Source organism: Penicillium arizonense, assembly GCF_001773325.1.
Source record: "Penicillium arizonense strain CBS 141311 chromosome Unknown PENARI_contig013, whole genome shotgun sequence".
Classification (NCBI taxonomy): Eukaryota; Fungi; Ascomycota; class Eurotiomycetes; order Eurotiales; family Aspergillaceae; genus Penicillium; species Penicillium arizonense.
In genome coordinates this window covers 200,339-216,523 of record NW_019173290.1, presented here as the reverse complement: position 1 = coordinate 216,523, position 16,185 = coordinate 200,339, and the positions used below count along the sequence as shown (strand labels likewise).

Genomic DNA, 16,185 nt, shown 5'->3' with positions numbered 1-16,185 from the left:
GCAACCCACCTCACCAAATCAACCCTTCACTCTATAACCCGCACAGCCCTGAACAGCACCAGATCCAGAGCAAGCGCAGGAACCCTCCGACAAATCCAATCCAAAAGACGATTCACAAGCACACCTCTCACCAAATCCCCAGAAAGGATGTCCACTTCATCCCTAATCTCCCTAGCCCAGAACAGGCGCACGATCTACAAACTAGGCAAAGCCAGCCCAGTCCAAGACGTAGACCCCAAGATCGAAGAATTGGTCAATGAAGCCATCCTCCACGTCCCCAGTTCTTTCAACACCCAGTCTACACGGCTAGTCGTCCTCCTGCACGGTGAGCATGACAAACTGTGGGATATTGCCATTGAGGCCTTTGGCGGGCTTGTTAAGTCTGGGAAGGTTTCTCAGGAGATGTGGGAGAATCAGACTTTGCCTAAACTGAAGGGGTTCCAGGCTGCTTATGGCACGGTATGTTCATGTTTTATAGCTTATGTTTTGCTTTTGTTTTCGTCTGTGGTAATTGATTTGTCTAATTTATATGCCGTTTATTTATAGGTCCTTTTCTTCGAAGATCCAGCCCATATCAAACCCTTCCAAGAGAAATTCCCTCCCTTCAAGGATTATTTTGCGCCGTGGGCTGAGCATTCTAATGCTATGCATCAGTATTTCCGTATGTATCCTCTCCTCTTTCTTCCTTCCTGGTTTCCTTTATTCAAGTAAGTCGTGCAATGCTAACAATATCATCAGTCTGGACCGGTCTCGAAGCCCTAGGCTTCGGCGCAAACTTGCAACACTATAACCCTCTTATCGATGCAGGTGTGGCCAAGCAGTGGAATCTGCCTAGTGAGTGGCGGCTTGTTGCGCAGATGGTTTTTGGGAGTCCTGAGGCTGGCCCTGGGGAGAAGGTGCAGAAGCCTGTTGAGGACAGGGTTAAGATTTTTGGGAAGTTGTAGATTTTTGCATGGTAGAGATGGGGATTATAGATAGAGATAGAGTTATACATATTGACTAGATTGGCTACTTGATGAGTTTCCACTTTGTTGAGTACGATTGTGTGCTGGGTCAGTTTTCTGTCCCTGTCTTATGTATTGGCCAACGGGAGAAGTAGACTCGTTCCTTTGTGTTTATTGGCTAGTATCATAACTTGTTCTTGAAACCATAAAGATATTCTTGGACACGAGACTCATGTTACTCATAGTGGCTTGAAGAAAGAGCGAAAGAATCGAAAACCAGACCAGGCTGTGCGATACATGAAATCCTTGGGGTCTGCCACGCCCTTGTAATCAGCGAAAGTGAATGCAGACTGCACTGCCCGCAGAGCGTCATGAAGAATGAAGTATAAGATATACATAACAGAACAAAGTCTGTCCAACAAAACCGTTGAAATATAGTCATCGAACTAAAAAAACAACAAACCGAAAGACACGAACACTCCTCCCTCCAGCCATCTACCTCCCCAAACGATACCACAACTCAGGCGGATCCCCAAGACACTCACCAATAGTAACAGCTAAAAGTCACAAAGGTCAGTTCAACCCGCACCCCACAGAAGAAAGAAGAAAGGAGAAACTCACGACTCAACCCCCTCCTCTCAACCTCCTCAAGAATATTATCCACAAGAACAGCAACAGTATTCTCATGCGAATCATGCGCAAGCACAACATTCCCCCCAGCATCAAGCTCAAACTTGAACTTCTCAAAACTGCGCCAGCTCATCCCAGGATCATCATTCTCATAATCCTTCGTATCAATGCTAGCGCCGATAACATGATACCCGAGATCGGCCATCGCCTGCAGCACGACTGCGTTCATGTACAGGTATGGAGCGCGCATGTAGGTGGGGATGAAACCAAGGATTTGCAGGAATGCTTCTTCCAGGGCTGTCATTTGGCGAACAATGTCCGCGTAGGGGAGTGTATCCAGTGGGAGGTGGTTCCAGCTGGAAGGTTGGTTAGGTTTGGATTTTAGGATGAGGTATATTGACTCTGAGACAGGAGAATGTATGCAATGGCAAACAAGTTGAGCACTGGAAAAGAAAGTGTGAAGGAAGTATAGAACTCACGTATGAGACCCCAACTGATGCCCCTCGGAAACAATCCGCTGAACCAACTCCGGAAACGCATAGATATAGCCCTTATTCTGGCCGTTCAGAAAAAAAGTAGCGCGGGCACCGTGGATGGCGAGCGTATCCAGCATCTGGGATGTGTAGATGAATGGGCCGTCGTCGAAGGTTAGGGCGATTGTGCCCGGGACCGTGCAGTGGGTGATTGAGACGCCGAAGGGGAGGGAGGATAGGTGCAGTTGATCATTTGTTGTTTTGATTTGGGGGAGATGAAGAGGGGAAGGGAGGGGGATGATGGCTCTGGTGCTGTTGGTACTGATGTTGAAGGTGGGTGTTGTATCTGCGTTTTGGATTGGGGAGGCGTGAGATAGAGCTGCCAGGGCGGCCCATAGAATCTGTTGGGCATGCATTGCTAATGAGTAGGTAAGGATGCTGTGAGATGCGAAGTGGAAGATGGTGAGAGTGTGGGATGTTGTGAGGCAGGAAGTATAGCTTCGTTACTTCCGAGGGTGAACAGGATAAGAATTGCATTGAATAAGATTAAACACGTTGGTCTTGAGACCACCACTTCCAACATATATGAATACATCTGGGTTTAAAGGTATATCAAAATCGCAGGATAAAACATTCCACTCGCTCTTCATTCAAGGACCGAAGCGAAAGCGAGAAGACAGAAGAAGAATCCGCCAACAGACAACTGATTTAGCCCTTACGAGTGCTCTTCTTCATGGAGCGTCTCTGTCCCTTCTGAGCCTCACGGTCCAGGAACTTGCGTTGCTCGTCAGCGCTCAAGCCACGCAGGATACGCTCACGCTCTTCCTTCTTGACCTTCTCGGCGGCGATGCGGCGCTCCTCGGCCTTCTCATCTTCCTCAACACGGCGCAGCTTCTTGATCTCCTCCTCACGAACGTTGCGAATCTTGCGCATCACCTCAGTACGGAAGTGGGCGGAGGCAACAAGCTTATCAGCTAAGCGAAGGAACTGGTTGAATAGAGGGAGGGTGGTGGAGTAGCCGGAGGCGGAGGAGGCGAGATTAGCGGAGAGCTGAATGCGCTTCTTGGGAACGGTCTCCTCGATCCTGATAGATACGTTTAGATACTGGTACAATAGTGTTCAGCGTGGGACTTACTTCATGGGCTTGTCAATAGGCTGGTCAGTCACGATCAGGAACTCAAAGTCATTACCAGCCTGTTCAATAGCCTGGATCAACTCCGGGGTGAGGAGAGTGTCGCTGATCTCAGCATTCTCGGACATGACGGTAACCCACGAGGGGAGCTTGGGGTTATCCTTGGAGAAGGTGATGGAGGCATCGTAACGGTCATTGCGGAACTTGCGCATGTGGCTCTTGTGAACAACAGCCCAGATAAAGCCATCGTAGGTTGAGCTAGGCACCTTGACAGGAGTAGACTCCTTGTTAAGCACGGGAACCAGGTCCTTCTCCTTGCCATCGAAAGCATACAGCAGAGCCTCGTATTTCTCAACGGGGGGCTCCCAGCTCTCGAAGAAGAAGCTGAAGACATACTCCATAAGGTAGGTGATCGGGTTGTAACGCTTAGGCATCTTGAGGTTGACATCGAGGAAGGCCACGTTCTGACGACCGGTGGCATACGCGGCGAACTCGCAGGCCGACTTCTCCTTCAGCAGCGACTCAGGGTTGGTCAACTCCACGGTAACATTCTCGTCATCCACAGGGGCCTGTCGGGCGATGCCATCGAAGCCGACAACGGCAAACTCCTTCTGAAGGGCAGGGCCGTGGGCCTGGGCCCACGCCTTGGCCTTGCTGCGGTTCTTGCGCGCGCCCCAGAGATGGAAGAGGACGATCAAGAGGATGACCGGCATGATCATGCCCTCCTGCTTGAAGTCGCTCAGAGATGTCCGCTCCCACACACGGTACCATGCTGTGTAGGGAACATCGGCGCCCAGGGTGTTGGCTGCTGGCACGGTGGTCGTATCGGCGAGGAGGGACGCAGGTGACGGGTTCGGAGCTTCCACGAAGTCGGCGAAATCTAGATCGTTAGCGCGAGCAATTGAGCAGAGCTTTGTGACATACCATCATCAGGTTTGGCTCCAGCGGAGCCAAACACGTTCTTGAACATGCCCGCCATTGTTGATGATGGAAGGGAAAGGAGTGGGAAGGAATCGAAGAGGTCCCAGTGCGGAGCTAAGTTCCTCCCGGGTCTAGCGCGAACGTCTCCAGCTTTTTTACCCGCTCTACGGAGAACTGGACTTCGGCCATTTTGGACACTTTATAAGACAAATGAAATTCATATAATCCTCTAACCAAATCCATTTCAAAATGCTCAGTGAGTGTGGTATCCTGTAAAAAAAAAGCAGCCCACGAAAAACGCCCAAAGCTGCTCGATGACAGAACCCAATTTTGTACAATCCCGCTCCAAAAGAAAAGAAACAGAGCCGAAACGGAAGACAAGGAGAAACCAAGAATTAAAAACAATCATCAAGGTCATAAATGCTCGAGACTCGCTCGAGTGCAGAATGTAAGATGGCCACTCAATGGCCATAAGCAGGCGGAGGGGTATCCTCATGTTGACGGCTCCAGAATCCGCTGCATGCGCTGGTCATTAACTTATCCTCGCGCATACGACGAGCAATTTCACCAGCAAGCCTCTCAACCAGTACGGAGTCGACACTGTCATTAGACTTCTCCTCCTTGGTGAACGGGAGAACAGTGGCGGGCAGTGGCGGGCGCGCACTAGATGAAGGGCCCGCATCAGCCTTCTCTTGAGGGTAGCCACCGCGAACGGTGGCACGGGGGGTGGCATCTACGTCCTCTTTCGATCCACGAATGGTCTCCAGAGAGTACGAGAGGTCACCGTCCCGACGCTGTGTCGGGCGGGAGAGACTGGCCCTGTGGCGTTCGGGAATCATGGGCAAGTGAGAGTCAGGTTCGGGGGCCAATGGTGGGGTCACAGGGTCGTCCGACTGCTCGTTCACAATAGGCAGAGGCGCCGAGGCGATAGACGGGGGTCGGGATGATTCGGTCACAACGCTCTCGTCGCTTACGCTCATGGCGTCGTCGGTGGTCTTGGGACGACGCAGATCCACAACGCGCTTCTTGCGTCGCCGGGAGTGCGCTTTAGAGTGACGACCAGCGCCTAGACTCAGGCCGTAGGTGCTGACCGTATGACTAGACATAGAGGGTCGACTTTGCATGGAAACGGTACTGGCAGTTTCATGAAGCGAGGACATGCTGCCGATTTGAGAATGGGTTCGCGAAAGAGTCGGGCTCAGTGGTGAAATAACACTCGAAGGGAAATCGCATGTCTCAGAGGGAGAAGTCCAGGCGCGATATACCACTTCCTGGATGGAAGGCGTGAACAACGATAGGGTCCGTTGCGAGTCCGTAAGAGCGGCCAAGCGAAGGAGGTTCTTCTGTGAGAAAAGGGAATGGGTCTCGACCGATGAATCCAAAGATAGTGACGCGATCTCAGACTCGTTCAAGGCGTTCCCGTGGGAATCGACGGGATCCTGAGGCGGGCTGGCCAATGGATCTTGGCCGGGGCCTTCAGTTGTCGCTTGGTCGGTGTTATCAGCTTGGCCGTTCATTTCCTCCCCGGTGCGGTATTCTGGAACCCATAATCGTAATGAGAGTCGATGGATAATGGCTGGGAGTTCGTCCATGAACAATATCCGGAGCTGGGCCTCAATTTCTTTCTGTAGGAAGTCGCGCACAAAGGGTATTGAATCGAACGTTGATGATACTTTAAGCGATTCGAGCGGATCATTGCGAAACACGACGGTGATTCCTTTTTGCTTCGAAAAGACGAGTATCACGAATCCGGAGAGTTTAAAGTCGGAGAGAGTGATTTGTAGAGGTATCGTGAGCGGGGTACTATTTCGCGACAGGGTCAGCTAAAACTTGGAATATGTCGCGCGTATATGCGATATCTACTTACGCAGCAGCGAGAGGTACTGGTGACGCGAAAGTCGGTCGTGTGAGGAGAAAAGTGTTAAGCGGGTTTGCTTGGACGCGGGTCTTTAGTGTGAGAAAAGCGTCGCCAGTATAGGACATCTTAAAGATGCCGCGAAAGCGATCTTCGGCCAAGTCTCCGATCTCTAGAATCTCCAGTTCCGGTGGGATAGAGCCCAGGTTCAACTCGGTGACATGAATATCGTCGACGATGATCGGGGGTTTGGGCGATTTATTGAGAGCTGCAGTGAGCAGATCTTGGGCGCGAGTATAAAAACTCGCGTCCGCCATCAAAGGCGACCAGTTGAAGTTGAATGCCATGCCCGAGCATTGAGCATTAGGTGAATAAGGTAAAAAGTAGAGATAGAGTACAATAGAGAGAGAGGCGTCGAAAGGAGGCGATCAGCAGGAAGAAAAACTGGATTGTTCCCGAGGCGCTCGCTCCGATCACGCGCGACAGTCAAGTCTTCCAATCTCACTTTTTGATCGGTTTTATATGCGGTTTAATTACAGATATTGTTATTTAGTGCCTCTTTCTTTCTTTTCTATTTCTCTATCTACATATTCCTCTCTTTCACTCACTTTTGTCGCATTCAAATTCACAGGTACGTCACAGTGTGTCCTGCATGGACCTCCACCACTTCCGGTCAGCCCCGGCCTGAAGCCCACAGTGGGTGACATTGGGCCATTCACGGGCATGGGATAGCGGGTGTTGCATGTACCTAGCCCTTGGTCTGCCGGACTATTTTGGACTATGAAAATCTGGAGAAAGGGGCGCCAGAATCATTCTATTCGAGACATCTCGGGCCAGAATCAGCTATTATAGCGCAGATCACGGCATATGTGCAGTCCAGCCCACGTTCGACTCTTATGTGAGGAGGACATTTCAATATCATTGCGACAACCACATGGAAATAAGACATTGCTTGCACAGGGAGAATACAGTAGTGGTAGAAATACCATAAACAGTAGACCACAAATGACCCCTATGGCCTCGTTACTTGTTTGGGTTATTGTTCTACTCCTTCCCCTGAATGCCCGAATATCTGTTTCAATTGCATGTAACTGTCGCATGGTTCTCGTGGTGTTCCCTGCATTTGCAGCTCCGAGTACAAGGCACGTGACCCCATAGATCAGCTTTTGCCTGAGCAACCCCACGCTAGCCGGATTAGGACAAAAATCAATACTGAGCTCGCGGCGGTCAAATTCCTGTCTGGCACTTCCCACTGCACGACATTTCCACTTCCCAGCTGTAGCGGCACCGACACCAAACTAATATATTGGGTGCATATCACCACTCCGAAGAAACCAATCAAATCAGCCAGGTCAACCTCCCGTTTGGAGGTCACGCGACAATGGAATCCCGATCCAAGGCCAAGTCAGTCGCCCAGCGACGAGTCTATGGCAAACGGAGAGCCAATGCGCCGAGAGCAGTATTCGACCAGGCTAGCCCAGATAGAGACGCAACATCCAAGAGAATTCAAAATGTCGATCCAGTCGAATGCCTAGAAACGAAACTGGCTCGAGTGACCATCGATGAAGACATGGCCCCCCAACACGACGAAGAGACCGGATCTCAAAAGACGGAGGAAACTGAGGAACAGTATCAATTGGTCGATACCTCCTCAGAACAATCGAGTCCTTATCCTAAAGCGGAGTCTCCAGACACCTCGATAACACCATCTGTCGAATCCACCCCAGAGCAACCGGAAACGAAGCAGTTCGAAACGATGGTAGAGGTCAGGATATGCGAAACCAACACAGCTGATTCATCGGATGCCACGTCAAAGTCCACCGCCCCCATGCCCGACACCACGCCAGAGTCCACTGGCGAGGACCAAGAAAAGAGAAACACCTCGGAAAAGAAAGCCCCACGAAAGAAAACCCCTGCCTCTCGGCGGTCGTCAGGGATTATTCATGACAACAAATTCAATGAATATGTCCGCCCAATTCTCAACGAAGCACTAGCTCCAATTGCTGCGCAAAGTATCCAAAAATTCAGCTCATGGGCCTCTCGATCCGCAAATATGTTCGACGTGGCAAAGCTAGCGGAGGGCTCCTACGGTGAAGTTTACAAATTTCATCTGCGCGAAGAAGCCTGCAGGCCGGTGGTCTCAAAGTCCAAATTGGCCAAATTGAAATCATATGGCGATGGAGTCTTCAAGGTCGTACCTCTGCGAGCCAAGAGTGGTCCTGGGTCCAAGAAATTCACCAGTATCGAGGAGATTGTCTCCGAAGTCAAGATGCTGAAATACCTTGACCCTATTCCTGGATTTGCCCGTTTCAGAGAGATCCATGTTGTTCAAGGCCGTTTCCCAGAGTCATTCCAGAATGCGTGGGACCACTACAAGAAAACCAAAGACGACTGCATGAATCCTAACCCATCCAACAAGAGGGCATACCCCGATACACAACTTTGGGCAATCATCGAAATGGATGATGCGGGATGTGAACTGGAGAAGTTTGCTTGGTCCTCGATTTTCCAGATCTATGATATCTTCTGGGGAGTTGCCATGGCTTTGGCACGGGCCGAGGAGTATGCCCTCTTTGAGCATCGAGATCTGCACTTGGGAAACGTTTGTATCCGCTCTACTCGGCAGGATGGCTGCATGGATCCTCCCACAGAGCAGGACATTGCACGCCATTCATGCTCCAGTGGATTTGGGTTCAGCTCTATTGAAACCACCATTATCGATTACTCCCTCTCTCGAGCGGAGCTGCGATTGACCGATGACCCCAATGGAATGATCGAGGTTGCATCGTCTGATTTGGACAAGAAGCAATTATTCGATGCTATTGGTCAAGATGAGGATGAAATTATGCAACGAAACACCTACAGATAGTATGTTACTCTATGCATCTGATCCATACGTTTATACTGACTGTGACAACTAGTATGCGCGCAACACTTTACACCGGAGACCCAGCAGAAACAGAAAAGCCAGCAAATATTCCTGGCATTTGGGCGGAATACTCCCCGCGCACCAACTTGGTTTGGCTACTCTTCCTGCTCCAAAGCCTCTTCAAGAACCGCAAACCTGAGCCACCATCTGCTCTTCCCCAGCGTAAAGCACTCGCGCCTTGTTCGCCAAACAAGAAAACGATCAAAGCTGAAACAGCCAATGGGAAAGACCAGAAGGTGACCAACGCTTTGGTTAAGGGGCAACAAACTCAGGCCTGCATCTCTCGTCTCAAGTCAACACTAGAGGATCGGCTGAAGTCTGTCCTTGAACTTCTTGATCTAGAACATGGTCACGAAGACATGTGCTGTGCTGCTGATTTGGTGGCATATGCCATGGACTCGCAATGGCTGGGCGAAGAGGACTTTTTCTGATTGATGATTCCGCATACGATAAGCATTGGAAGATTGGACTGCGGCGTTTTATTTTTCTTCAATATACCTAGGACCAGGAGTTTGCATACATCGGTTGTTGGAGTTGGAATTATGGGCATTCGCATTGTTTCGGATAAATCATGAACATTTGTCAAATGAACATAGAATATCGTCTCATTTCTAATCCCGAATAAGATACAAAATGTTGCTCAACATGGAAAAGGTTCTACCCATCTACTAAACTCAACGATTGAATGAAGTCTATTTCCAGCCAAAGAACATGCCGCAACCACGAACCCAAGAGGATCCCAGTCAACATCTCCGTCCCCCAACATTAAAAAATAAGAATAAAAGCTACCTAATCTATCTCTATCTCTCCCATCTAACCCAAAGACTTCCAAACGCACAACTTTTGCAGTCCAAGGATAATAATTCCAAGACCAAAGAATAAAACTTAGAAATTGCCGTAAAAAAAAAACAATCCCAGCACTTCAGAAACGAGACCAAAAGCTGTCGGAATGCTTCAGTCCCGTCTCTGTGAAAGAAAGAGAAAATTAACAATTAACAATTAGGGAAGTCTTTGGTCGCTTTTTTGCTGGATGAGAGTTCTCTCAGTTCGGACATTGGCAGACACTTTTTGGGGTACATTAGGTATGCTGCGCAGGTAGATGCCCTAGAACATGATTTTTTTTTCCTCACAGCGCAATGGCCGCACCAGCGCGGTAGAGCTTGATGTTGAGGACGGGGCGCTTCCAAAGGGCGAAGGACTTCTGGTCCGACCAGTTGATGGAATCGGGGAGCAGTTCCATGTCGAACGTCCAGAGGAATTTGGCCATGAGCAGGCGCATTTCGGCGTTGGCGAGGCTGGTTGGTGTTGTTAGTGTTTGGGGTTTCTTTTTGGCTTTGGGGCCGTGTATAATAGTATAACTCACTGTTGACCAAGGCAGTTCCGGGGTCCGTATGAGTAGGGCTGAAAGGCGTCCTTGTTGTCGTTTTCGAAGCATTTGAACTCGGCGAGCCAGCGTTCTGGGATGAAAGACTCGGCGTTCTTGAAGTGGGAAGCGGCGTTGAAGGCTGAGAATAGCGAAATTGATACAGAGACCTGGGTTTGTGGTTGTTAGAATTCATATTTCAAAATGGTTATTTAGTTGTGTCGCGAGAGAGTTGTTTGAAGATCAGACCATGTCTTGATGTTTGATCTAAAACAAGCTCCAAATTGCCCAACAACATATCAGTAACTCGACTCACATTTTCAGGGACGTATTTGCCGTTAATGAAAGCTCCACCCTCGGGCACAATGCGTGGTAACATGGACGGGATAGGAGGGTAAACGCGCATGGTCTCGGTCAGGACGGCATTCAAGTAGGGCAAGTCAACAAGAGAAGTCAGCTGGATCTCGGACAGGGAGCTGAAGGCACCACGGATCTCGCGTAGAAGTCGCTCGTACTTATCACGGTTGCGAAGGAGATAATAAGTACAGCCAGACAACAGGGCAGCAGTGGTCTCACTACCGGCGAGAACGAAGACAGCCGCATTAGCATCCATCTCCTCAGGGGATACACCCTTTCCATTAGTGGAATGCTTGAGAATGTATGAGGTGAAATCAGGCCTGGTGGTCCCACGAGCAAGACGACGACGGACTTTCTCAACGCTCAAATCGAAGCTGGCTTGGCGCTTTTCGAGGAGGTGCTTTGGGACCAGGAACTTTACCAGAGGGACTAGGAAAGGGTAGAACCAAATGACTTTCAGATAGGCACTGGCCTTGACGGCGTCCAAGATTATCAGTACCCACCAGTGGTACTTACTGTTGTCGAGACAGCCGAAGGGCTCGCCGAATGCAAGGTCGCCAATTAGGTCGAAGGTGGTGAAGTTGAACCAGCGAGTGATGTCGAGATCTTGCGAGACAGAACTGCCCATGATTTCCTGCAGCTTCTCGATGAACATGTCGGCGTATTTCTGGAGGATTTCCTCCTGTTCGCGCAGGGCTTTGTTCGAGAAGGCGTGGGTCAGCAAACGGCGCATCCGGGAGTGATCCTCCTCATTTGCTGTGATGATTGCGTCGACTCCGTTCGGAGTGGGTGCATACAAAGCCGGGTCCTTGAGGAAGATTTTGTGTCCCTTCTTGCGGTGGCCGTAGATGTCTTTCCAGGCTGGGGCGGCGCGGTAGACTAGGGCATTCGGGGCGATGCGAACCACATCCCCATACTGGTCATGCAGGGCCTTCATAGTCGTGTGCTGCTTACCCTGGATATCCCAGAGAAGGTGAACAAGAGGAGTAATAGCAGCAAGCTTGGGTCCAGGGTAGCGAGACAGAGGGTGGATGTACAGGTTGTAGACGATGCAACCGACATTGTAAGCCAACAGCTATAGAAGTTTGCAGCCTTGATGAGAATCATATGTTTTGATTTTGCTTTTCTGCATCATAACTCACCAACAGAAGAAAAGCGGACAATACTTTCCAGCCAGACAGGTCGGTTAGGGCATAGCGCCAGCCAAAACTCACAACCACAGAATCAAAAAACATTATGAACAGATATTAGAACGTAAAGTACATGCCAAAGATGAAGAGAACTTCGCTTCCAAACCAAGCCCACTGCTTCAAACGGACTGGCGGTGAGAAACACCGGATGCAGGGAAGGGGAGAGGTGAAGAAGGAAGAAGAAGAGCAGGGGTCCGGGGATTTGGGATCAGGGGATGGAAAACCCGCATGAAACGGGATTATAGCAAGTGAGAATAAGAGAGGCGAGAGATACATTGCCTTGGCTACAGGGTGGAAAACTATACAAGATGGTTGGGGGCGAATATAGTGGTAAAGATACTAAGGAGTATACCGTTTAAGTTCGAGTTTGAAGCTCAAGTTAGGGCACACGCCTACGCGTTTAGTCTCATCACCACATTTAAGACTGACTCAGGAGTCTACAAGTAGACAAGGGCATGCCCTAACCGAAATATTTGATTGTGGGGGAAATTCCTTACTCGTAATTCGTGATATGTGAACATGTCTATTATATTGACAGCAGATGCCTGAAGTTGTACTTATGCACTGGCAACAGAGAAGCTCAACATGCTTCCAGCAGCCAAGCCACCCACGAGTACCATGCTCATGAAACCACCAGCAGCCGGCCTCTCATCAGCAACGACCCAATGGCTGGCACCCATCATACAGCTCGTCCCCAGGTACCCATTGGTAGCGCCGAACAGAAACTGTACAGTAAGATAAAAAATGTCACTCTTCACAACAGCCCCTTTGCCGTTGATGTTGCAAAGTTGGTAGATTGGAATAAACATGACCCGTGCAATGGCCACGATAGCAGCCACTTGAGGATACTTGCCCAGGGAAACCCCGGGAATAGCCACACCCATTCTCCCGACCAAGTCACCGAGGTTCCAGAGTAAGAACGCCAGGGGAACAAAGACGCTGGGGTCATAGATCCGTGAGCTAGCAGGGTCATTGACGGATTGAATTTCCGCTGTGTAGACCGGAAAGACCATAGAGACCAGGAAGCACATAAAAACAGCGAACGCCAGGAACCGCAACTTTGTGAACAAAGTCCACAGACTGACGGTCCTGGAATGTTCGTGCTCATCATTAATAGACTCATCGTCCGCTCTTGCCACCTTTTGCCTGGACTGAGGTTGGTTCCTGAGAAGATATAGAAAAGCCAACAGCGCAATCACCGAGATGCCCGTCGAAGTGATAAAGTAGACAAAAGCCGATCTCGACGAAGTAGTATGCGGCATGCTCGGGTCTTGTACCTGGCCCGGGTCACGATCAACGCTGTCCTCGTTCGACGGCACAGCAAGCACAGAGAAGATCTGAATAATACAAGGCAGCACACCCGCAACACCTTGTCCACTCATAATTGCCTGCGTATATTCGTCTCTCCCAAACCCAGAAACGTACGCAAAGACACCGTTCTGGTTGATACCGGTTGCCAAGCTTGCGCCGAACACCATTACCATCAAGAAACCGAAGTATGCCCGCGCAGACACATCACTAAATACGATGGCCGAGAATGCCAGAACTGCGAACACGGCACAGTTGATCAACAGCGAGAGCGTTATGCGCCATGGGTATGATGCGTTCTTCTGCAGCTTTGCTAGAATATAGGCGATCCCGAGATTGGTGACGGTTGAGACTGAGAGAATAGAGGGTTGGTAGTGCAGTCTTGTCCAGTCATCGGACTGGAACCGAGTATAGAAATATGGTGTTGCGGCAAGGAACATGTTCCTATAAGGTGCTCCACGTTAGCTTCATGGTTCTTCGATGCGCTTGCTCTCCGTGTTCCGATGCTGGATCCCACTTACCAGGCCCACAGCATGGATATTCCAAGGAGGAAGAAGATTCCATATTCTAGTCTTGAGAACTGAGATTCGTCCCGTCGCTGCGCTCGTGTCGTTCCGTCGGTATCGTCTGCGAACTCGTTGATCGGCTCATATGCCGCTGGACGGGCCATGAGGCTGCGTATCCTGTCCATAGTTGGTTTATTTCCGGTCTCCCTGGTCACAGAAGGAAGATATTGCAGACAATAGGGAGCTATTCCATGTCAGGGAGCTGTAGGTTGGCAGATGATGTCGGAGGTGCAGCTGGGCAGTCCGGATGATTCATTAGTAAGCACGATATGCAGCCCATGCGGGCGATCTATAAAAACATAATCTAGAACGGACTGGGTTATAGAAACCTGTACTCCGAACAAAAAAACGTATCCCCCCGATACTACGGGGTTTACCATTTCCCTCTGGCACTCCGTATTGGACAGATTCAAAGGGGATTTCCACCCAGGCAAGGTCATCCCTGGATAACGAGATCTACCAACTCATTTCATTTGCTATTCTTATCTTTCACAAATACCAAGCGCCAGACTGGGATTGTCGGCCAGGTGATGTAATGTAACCTTGGAAATGTCGTCTTATAAGTAACCGACATAGTGACTCAGTTGAAATTGCTTCTAGTGGTATTCGATCAGAATGTCTACGTTTACGCCACTTCTCTTCCTTTGGTTGTAAGGATTACAAAAAAATTCGATAGGACAGTCTGTCTTATGCCGTTATATTAGACAGCATGGCCCTACGCTTTATGTTACCGTCTGTTGTCTCAATGTTTTCTAGTGTTTTGAACTCGGGGACTTCATGAAATCCATACTTTATACATCCTGGCAGTAAGTAGCTACCGGCAGGGAATAGACAGCATGTGGCATTTTCTCTTTTCATTCGCGTAGGTTCTTATGTCATAAGCTAATGAATAACATCATAGAGAAGAGCAACTACCATAGTCTTGAAAAAAGTTCACATGTCTTCATTCATAGAGGCTATATATTGACACACGCGTAATATCCCAGTCTACCCGTATTCTAACCAAACGCCAGCCCTTTTGCGTAGGTGAAATATACACCCGCTATATACCGATACATCCAAGGCAGAATGAGCACCCAGGACCCAAACCCACACATTTGACCGACAAAAATGCCCAAAATATAAGAACAAAACGCTTCAAATACCAATATCAGATCAGAAGATAGAAGATAGAAGACAAACCATCTTAGAAGGAGATACCTCCACCAAGGAGATTGCCCCAGTTTCCACCAACCCAAATCCAATTACCCATAGAAACCTCAGTCCCAGTCTTCGCCGACTGAGCCAAATCAAGTAGCGCCTTGAAAGCGTTGCTGGAAGAAGAAGCATCACTGGTAGAGCTAGACGCCGAAGTCGAAACAGACGTACGACCCACTGCGTTGGTAACATTGTTCAAGCTGTCGACGGTATCAATAGCCGGACCCTGGTTGAAGAAATCGACTAGGATGAACGTCGGCTGACGGCCATTCCATGCAGACTTGCAATCCGATGCCGCAGTGCCCAGGTTACCAGTTCCACCAGAAGGCGCGTTGGTCGTTGCAACGTAGCTGGCATTGGGGTACTCGATGTCGAAGGCTGACAGGTCGCTCGAGTAGAGGAAGTGGTTCATGAGTGGGAGGAGGTTGGATGAGAGTGCAGAGTCGAGGTTGCCTGAGTAGGTAGAGGGTCGGTCGGGTTGGCAGCTGAAGTTTGAGGCGGAGGTCACGTCGTAGGGGTTCTCCCAGACGTAGCTCCATTCGTCCAGTAGGTAGGGGTAAGAGGTGCTCGCGTCGATGGATGATATGAATGTGACTAGCCGCTTGCCGTCATCGATCATTGTTTGGAGGGTTGGCCAGGTGCTTGAGGCGGAGCTTTGGGAGGTCGGCTCGTAGGCGTAGTCTGTTATGTTTGCTGTTGTAAACTCGGTGTTAAGTTCTGAGGCGGTTGCGCTGTCGGAGTTGACGAGGAGGATCGTGACGACTGTTTTTAAAATGCATTAGTCCCATGCTTGTTTGTTTGGGGGTATCTTCGCGCATCCGTCTCACCTTCGTTAGGGTTGTCATCCAGCCAACTCTTGATGTCCTTCAGCCAGTCGCTCAGCAAGCCTGCGTCTAAAATGTTGCAGGAGCTATGGCATAGACGCCATTGTGAGTTGCTCTTGTGGACTTGGGCTGTTACTAGCCGGACACCGGCTGACAGCTGTGTTTTGGTGTCGTAATACCTAGCCTGCGTTAGTGTGAAGCTGCGGAGCTCAAATCCGGGGAACATACTGGTCACCAGCGACCGAGTTACTGGTACTTGAGTCGCGCACGAAGGGACTGTCATGAGCGCCGAGATGTGTGATTTCACCATAGGTCTTGGAGCAAAGGTCGGGCGAGTTGTTGCATGCTGTCGTACGCTTGTGGATCACTGGATTCGCAAGGACCGCGGGCAGCAAGGCCAGGAAGTTGAATGCGCGCATTGTATATAAAAGTATAACAGTATCGAATATGAAATGTAATAGGTAAAATATAAAGGAGTACAAATAAGACAAGTATG

At 49.7% G+C, this 16,185-nt stretch overlaps 8 protein-coding genes across 8 annotated transcripts; 2 read left to right on the top strand and 6 right to left on the bottom strand.

Annotated features, from left to right (window-relative positions):
* Positions 1–147: 147 nt before the first annotated feature.
* Positions 148–944, top strand: PENARI_c013G06137 (uncharacterized protein; the record flags this gene model as incomplete). Its single annotated transcript, XM_022633233.1, has 3 exons — positions 148–459; positions 547–661; positions 739–944. 3 exons carry the CDS (start codon positions 148–150, stop codon positions 942–944), a joined length of 633 nt encoding a protein of 210 aa, XP_022486846.1.
* A 495-nt stretch (positions 945–1,439) lies between these two features.
* On the bottom strand, positions 1,440–2,463 carry PENARI_c013G10921 (chitin deacetylase; the record flags this gene model as incomplete). The annotated part of the gene is made up of 3 exons (XM_022633351.1): positions 1,440–1,501; positions 1,566–1,930; positions 2,054–2,463. 3 exons carry the CDS (start codon positions 2,461–2,463, stop codon positions 1,440–1,442), a joined length of 837 nt encoding a protein of 278 aa, XP_022486899.1.
* Positions 2,464–2,755: 292 nt separating this feature from the next.
* On the bottom strand, positions 2,756–4,158 carry PENARI_c013G02335 (CCDC47 family protein; the record flags this gene model as incomplete). Its single annotated transcript, XM_022633143.1, has 3 exons — positions 2,756–3,131; positions 3,183–4,059; positions 4,104–4,158. The coding sequence occupies 3 exons, from the start codon at positions 4,156–4,158 to the stop codon at positions 2,756–2,758; spliced, it is 1,308 nt and encodes a 435-aa protein (XP_022486853.1).
* A 403-nt stretch (positions 4,159–4,561) lies between these two features.
* PENARI_c013G04396 (MDM34 family protein) lies at positions 4,562–6,302 on the bottom strand (the record flags this gene model as incomplete). The annotated part of the gene is made up of 2 exons (XM_022633190.1): positions 4,562–5,903; positions 5,968–6,302. The coding sequence occupies 2 exons, from the start codon at positions 6,300–6,302 to the stop codon at positions 4,562–4,564; spliced, it is 1,677 nt and encodes a 558-aa protein (XP_022486808.1).
* Positions 6,303–7,336: 1,034 nt separating this feature from the next.
* Positions 7,337–9,315, top strand: PENARI_c013G01201 (uncharacterized protein; the record flags this gene model as incomplete). Its single annotated transcript, XM_022633116.1, has 2 exons — positions 7,337–8,823; positions 8,877–9,315. 2 exons carry the CDS (start codon positions 7,337–7,339, stop codon positions 9,313–9,315), a joined length of 1,926 nt encoding a protein of 641 aa, XP_022486909.1.
* A 695-nt stretch (positions 9,316–10,010) lies between these two features.
* Positions 10,011–11,839, bottom strand: PENARI_c013G03373 (cytochrome P450; the record flags this gene model as incomplete). The annotated part of the gene is made up of 4 exons (XM_022633167.1): positions 10,011–10,179; positions 10,248–10,417; positions 10,564–11,679; positions 11,747–11,839. The coding sequence occupies 4 exons, from the start codon at positions 11,837–11,839 to the stop codon at positions 10,011–10,013; spliced, it is 1,548 nt and encodes a 515-aa protein (XP_022486841.1).
* Positions 11,840–12,351: 512 nt separating this feature from the next.
* Positions 12,352–13,793, bottom strand: PENARI_c013G11905 (nucleoside transmembrane transporter FUN26; the record flags this gene model as incomplete). Its single annotated transcript, XM_022633375.1, has 2 exons — positions 12,352–13,546; positions 13,624–13,793. The coding sequence occupies 2 exons, from the start codon at positions 13,791–13,793 to the stop codon at positions 12,352–12,354; spliced, it is 1,365 nt and encodes a 454-aa protein (XP_022486820.1).
* Positions 13,794–14,854: 1,061 nt separating this feature from the next.
* PENARI_c013G01561 (uncharacterized protein) lies at positions 14,855–16,108 on the bottom strand (the record flags this gene model as incomplete). The annotated part of the gene is made up of 3 exons (XM_022633127.1): positions 14,855–15,627; positions 15,693–15,868; positions 15,918–16,108. 3 exons carry the CDS (start codon positions 16,106–16,108, stop codon positions 14,855–14,857), a joined length of 1,140 nt encoding a protein of 379 aa, XP_022486799.1.
* Between the last annotated feature and the right edge of the window lie 77 nt (positions 16,109–16,185).